Source organism: Rhipicephalus sanguineus, chromosome 6 (genome assembly GCF_013339695.2).
Source record: "Rhipicephalus sanguineus isolate Rsan-2018 chromosome 6, BIME_Rsan_1.4, whole genome shotgun sequence".
Lineage (NCBI taxonomy): Eukaryota > Metazoa > Arthropoda > Arachnida > Ixodida > Ixodidae > Rhipicephalus > Rhipicephalus sanguineus.
In genome coordinates this window covers 158,072,976-158,079,126 of record NC_051181.1, presented here as the reverse complement: position 1 = coordinate 158,079,126, position 6,151 = coordinate 158,072,976, and the positions used below count along the sequence as shown (strand labels likewise).

The window sequence follows — 6,151 nt, the reverse complement described above, 5'->3', positions numbered from 1 at the left end:
CTCGGACTCGCCAATATTTTCCTCAGCCGGACTCACTCGGACTCAGACTCATTTAAATTTTCCTCAGCCAGACTCACTCGGACTCAAACTCGCCAAAATATTACTCACCCGGACTCATTCAGGCTTACAGTTCGATCTGAGTGAGTTTGCTGACCTATGGTCATTGATACATCGGCCAGTTTGGCCGATATAAACTTTGCCTCATGCACCAGTTTTGCCGTGCACTCTGTCATGCTGGGGTTCCACTGCACCAGGCTGATCGGCCGGTGGCTTTTTTCGAAGTAAATGTTCGGTGGCGTAACCAGAAATTTTTTCCTGGGGGGGGGGGGGTTCTACCATACTTTATGTATGTTCGTGCATGCGTTTGTATATGTGCGTATATATATATGCAAGCAAAACTGAAAATTTTCGTGGGGGGGGGGGGGTGGTTGTTTGGGTCTCGCGCATGCGCAGTGGCCTCGACGCTATTTCTTTGTGGCCCCAATCGTTTTGGGCTCGACAAAAAAGCCTGGTGTCGAGCCTGGTGTCGAGCCACCAGGCTCGACAAAAAAAAAAAAAAACTTTTCTCTTTTTTTAATGTTGGCCTAATGTCTACACTTCGATTAAATCTATCTTACTACAGGAAAAAAAGAAACGTAAATTCTCAGCCCAGTTCTCTGCCCTTTACGGCAGAATGTCCTTTTCTTTTTTCCCAATATTTATTTTCGTCCTTTCTCTCTAATTTTCTGCCACCAATACACTAACCGTCTCTTACGTGTTCAGCTTTCCATTGATGTCCCTAAAACCCAAGGCTTCATGTGGCTCGTGCCCACACGTACACCTGGGTTGATATCTCCATCTAATCTCCACATTCAATCAGAACTCGCTGAGTACTCTGAGCATGACGGCATGACTCTGAGCGTCTGAGCAGCACCTACAACATCAGTGCGAGTTGCTCGGAGAATTTCACGCGAGACGGACGTGTCGCCCGCGATGCCCCGTTCGCCTCCCCCATCTTTCCTGTCTTCTTCTCTCTTCGTCGCGCCTGTCAACGTCCTATTGGTCCTATCACTTCCTTCCTATTTCTTTCTACTTTTCATTTATCCCTCCTTACCCCCACCCTTATAAGGCACTGCGCCGTGCTCCCTTAAGGGCTGCAGAAATTAGGTGCCTTTTTCCTTTCCTCCTAAACCACCAAGAACATCAGTGCTGCTTAGAGCGCCACAGTAGTGCAGCGCCCACTGTGTGCAGTCTGTGTGTAGTAGTAGCAGGTAGTAGTGTCGGTAGTGTAGCCTGTGCGTGCTCCGCTCTCCGTCTTTACGCACGCACGTCAACGCGGATATAGTGGCGTGTGATAACCGCAAGTCGGCTTCTTGCATTCCGCACCTGCCAAGTTTACTTTGACTTATTACGTGTCGAGGACTTAATCCTTACGCATCAAGTGTCGCACAAAATGAAGCTGCTAGTTTGCGGATTGCTCCTTTGTGGGCTATGGGCTGTCGCACGTTGCCAGGCCCCTACTACCAGTAAGTATACGATACGTCATAGGCCGTAATTTTACGTTATCTCTTTCTCTGCAGCCTTGCTTCGTTCTGAGCAGCGATCATGTATCAAACAGTGCCATTTTATAACCTGGCAAAGAAACTTTCAGGGAAAGCCAAACATTTCCCACCTGCGTGGTTGAATGACCGCCTCATAGACAGGGCAGTTGTATTACGTACTGCGGCGTAATGCCTTTCAGCTGGCAATCGCCGGGCTCGCAAGGCGAGACGCCCCCCTTATGCGATCAGATGTAACTGCCGCCGGTTGAAAGGTCTAGTTTTGCCTGCCGTATTCAACGCAGAATGTGCATTTGATCGGTCGAATTACACTGATTGCGCTGGAAGCGCCGTTTAGATTTTTATTGCGATCGGGACCAGCTAGACAGTCTCCCACGAACCTTTGAAGACACAGCTTGCGATTCACGTGATATAACCAGATTTTTTTCTCGTCGCTTAGAGAATTCGCACGCAAGTGTCTCTCCCTACGTTTCAGTCGCAAGTGTAGAGGGGTATCGCTAGCGGTCACTTGTCTGAGCCACGCCTGTGTGAAGCTTTTCGCGCATTTAGCACGCGTTGGTGGAAAAGCTACATATTATTTGAGCAACAGGTAAACACAGCATGCACTAATAAATGCAAAAGCGTCAAAGCTTTCATCGAACGACGTTAGTTCCGCAGTTCAAAAGTTTTAATGAAATGGTAAAAATGCTGTTAAATACAACACGGGCCCAGCATATTCGATTTTTGTGAGTGCCGGAGTGCTGTTCGAGCGGCAGATATTTAATGAGCAGGCCTATTATTTTGAATAGCAGCATTTCTTACTGTGCGTTACTGTTCTAGGCTGCTTTGAAAACGAGCTTTATCCTTTTCCAGCCACAACTGCTGCACCACCAGCAACAACTCCAATGTCAAATGAGACAACTACATTACCACCATCGCCCGTAACTGTGCCACCACCTAATACGACAACAGCTTCCCCTCCTGTGCCCACTACAGCGTTGCCACCCAGTACCACGAGCACGTCATCGCCTACCACAGTGCCGGCCCCAAACAGCACCACTGTGCAACCTACAACAACCATGTCGCCAACTGTTGTGCCTCCTCCAGAGAGGCACTTTGACACGTTGAGCTTTCTGGGTGGTATCATTCTCACCTTGGGATGCCTTGCCATCTGCTATGTGGGATTCAAGTTTTACAAAGCACGTACAGAGCGCAACTACCACACGCTTTAGAACACTACTTGGTGATGTCTCATGGATCTACAATACAATCTAGTGTGTCAATAACGAAAACTGGTCCAGCTGTATCCTTTTTCAAGCACAACATCGGGGGCTGTTAATCTGTAGGCCATCTTAAGATGACATGTCTGCAGTGTCATAAAGCCAGTGCATACTTTAATGCTGAAACCATAGGATAGTTTTGTTTTCCTGTTATGAAAGCGTAGCACAATTATGGCACTGCTGTAGTCGCAGGGCAGGTGAGCTATATTCACATTGGCACGTGGATTCGCTTCACGGCACTTTCGGGTTATGGCTTTGGTATCCACACTAGATTGTATTCTAGACTGATGTATAAAGGGCGGATTCTGTGATTTGTTGTAGACATAGATTGGCCAATGACAGCATTTGGTGACCAATCCTGTGCAACCTGTTTCATTTCCTTCATGCAAAAAGCTCTTCTAAAATGTGTGCGTTATGTTCAAGCTGTAGGCTAGCAAGCTTCAAAAATAGTGCATTAGTTTGATCAGACAATACAGTTCGTACGCATATGGTGGCCGCTCCTTCACACATGCAATAATTTCCTAATAGGGTAAGCTCTAGGCAAAGCTATGTGTTACAAAAAGTGGCTACTAGCATGCATAATTTCTTTTTGTACTAATTACCATGCTATTTGAAAGATGTCACAGAAAGAGCTTTATATTTGTTTAAACTTTAAGATGCAGAGAAGACATAAGTAGTGCCCTTGATTTATTTTTCTTGTCTTTGCTTCTGTGGTCTGTGACATGCATGTGTGTGGCATTTGGCCTACAAAGTTTCCATTCGGAATGTAACTTTAGTCATTTAAATTGTCCGTGTATGGTAGCATGTGAATGTGTAAAACTTGTAAACGTGCACAGTAATAAAACTTTGATAGCTGTTTTGTATCAAATTAAAAGCTTCAGTGATGGAGATTGAGCAGAGGGCATACATGAATAGTTTTGTTTTTGTGTGGGAAGGTAATATACAATGAAGTGACATTTGTGGGAAGAGCTTAACATGCTGAAGTTAGTGGCCACGCAGGAGATTGTAGATTGTTACCACCTTGCGTAAACTCTGCTCCGTAAAGGAGTGAAATCCCGAATGGGTGGAGTGTGTTTGACATGTATCTCAAGTGAGATGTGCTACTATTAATGCTGGTCAACTCCACTCTGCAATCTGTACCACCACCTTTGGAAGTTAACTGTTGCTGGACCCTATTTTGAACACTACTGCATAAATTTTCTCTTAAGCCGAGCATGCGGTGTTACATTCTGTGGAGCACTGCTTGCCAAACTGGCAGTGTAGAGTAGAGATATTTTATCCCCTTCTTTTTCTTTAGAAGTAAATCACTTAGCTTCTGAAGTGCATTAGCTCGTGAGGCGGGCAGGCTGAATGGCTAATAGGCTTGAAAATAAGTGCGTTGCAGCGATTGTTCTCAGGTCACAAAGTTCTAGATCAAAATACTTTTGTGTCATGTTGCGTATTCACAGCATATTGTCACTGCCTCTTTCTTTAACACTACATGGTGTGCTTCTGCACTTATCAAAGATGTTATGTTTGTTTAACACTCAATGCCTCTGCAATTCTGAGGAGTGTGGCAGGCTTAGAGCTACTATGAGCGGCCAAGCTTTGTGAATGCGAACGCACTACATCACCCAGCATGTCAATGCCGTCCACTTGGCACAGTTAGGGACAGGGTGCATTGTTACAGGATGCGCTCTGAGGCGAGAATATTCACCTGCCACAGGGTTACCTGTATGTCCACCACAACTCAAGCCCGTGCCTCATTTGTGAATTACTTTAGATGGAGATGAATGTAGACATACACTTATGGTGGCAGAAAGTACTTTTAAGCATTCTTTCATCAGTCTGTTCATGGTGAGACCATAGCAGTGTGTGCAGCTTAATTTTTGTAAAGCGAGTTTTCATGCAACATTTTTTTTGCATTGTCTATATATTATCCTGTGACTGTTCCCGGTCTTGGCAACTGTAATATTTCCCCAGTACTTAACACAGCCTGTGCTTCATGAGAAAATGTTAATTTTTTAGGAGAGATAACTTTTTGAGAGTGATGCATATCATTGTATTGCTCATAATGTTCTTGTAATGAAGCTTGTCAAGTGATAGCGTGTGTTACTTTTCCGACATAAACCTGCTATTGTAAATAGATGTACAGATATGCCGACAGCATGTAGTTTACTCAACTGCATGTTATCAGTGCATCACAAGCAGAAGTATCACTGAAACCGCCCTGCTTCAGATTGTGTGGCCACTTATTTAAATAAGCCTACTGTGGAACTAAGCCATTTTCTTGACTCTTGGACGTACTGTTGGTGCATTTCTTTTTGCTGCGGTGCTTAGCACTTTCTACTTTTGCTTTCAGTGCTGCTAGGTTCAAGCTTTTCTTTGTTGAGTGAACCGTGGGTTTTTAGTTCTTAAGATGCAAAAATTATGTCATAAGGTTGCTTGACAATATGCAAGTTATTTTTAGCTTTATCCGAGTGACTGTTTTCTCTTATTTGCTTATGTGATTGCTGTTGTTCAATGCTTCGGTAGCAGTTGATGAAAGACTTGTCAAATGTGTTCATTTGATACAGTGGTGTACTTAGTGCTGTTGTTCCTTTTGGTTTGGTGTTTATACATACTTTGAAAGATTGAGGGTTGTTAGCCTCTACCCGTTTTGATGTAAATAAACGTGCTATAAGTGCAGTTTATTTTGAAAGTGATAATAAAAGTCACTCCTTTCTTACTTTGCGTTGCGCAGTTTTCTCAGTGTACTGTTATCTTTGATATGGTGGGAAGCATGCTTATAGACATACTTGACATGCAATTTGCAAACAATACCGCTTTGCAAAGCCTTGATATGTAACGTTTAGAAGAACTTTAGTCAGTGATGGCATTATGAAGCGAGATCATGTAGGATAAAAAGGTAAAGACTGCTTTGATTTTTTTTTTTTTTCACTGGAAGGCAATTTATAAATCAAGTGTGAAGTCTCGATGCATTTTTATAAACAAACTTCTGGCTTGCTTTCACAGCGTTGCACATTACATATGAAAAGAATAAAGTTAAACAGGTGATGACCGACATGGAGGGTAGAGAGTTGTTCTGTGACCCTGTGGCCCAAGCATGAGATCTCTATTTCTCCATTGAAAAAAAGACCAATTCTGCTCACAAAAAAGTTTTACTCAACCTTCGAGTGTCATTAGATTCGCTAGGACCTTCATTTCCCACTTTCTTTTGTTTATAAGCACGCCAATTTTGGGACGCTCAAAGCGAAATGCCTCGATCGTCGTCGTGGTGTGCACCACGGTCTGTGCAAGGTCCAAGTGCGATATGAGACCCTTTCGCACTTTCCCGCGTGCGGTACGCTGCGAGATTGCGCGCAACGCATGCGG

At 44.0% G+C, this 6,151-nt stretch overlaps 1 protein-coding gene across 1 annotated transcript; it reads left to right on the top strand.

Annotated features, from left to right (window-relative positions):
* Nucleotides 1-1,265: 1,265 nt before the first annotated feature.
* Nucleotides 1,266-5,504, top strand: LOC119396876 (sialomucin core protein 24). Its single transcript, XM_037664231.2, has 2 exons — nucleotides 1,266-1,505; nucleotides 2,391-5,504. The coding sequence occupies exons 1-2, from the start codon at nucleotides 1,433-1,435 to the stop codon at nucleotides 2,747-2,749; spliced, it is 432 nt and encodes a 143-aa protein (XP_037520159.1). The 5' UTR covers nucleotides 1,266-1,432; the 3' UTR covers nucleotides 2,750-5,504.
* Nucleotides 5,505-6,151: the final 647 nt, after the last annotated feature.

Bases quoted from the DNA above. Each gene is read 5' to 3' on its own strand.
- LOC119396876 (XM_037664231.2), top strand. From the start codon at position 1,433: ATGAAGCTGCTAGTTTGCGGATTGCTCCTTTGTGGGCTATGGGCTGTC. The intron at 1,506-2,390 runs GTAAGTATACGA...ATCCTTTTCCAG, and splicing joins TTGCCAGGCCCCTACTACCA to CCACAACTGCTGCACCACCA.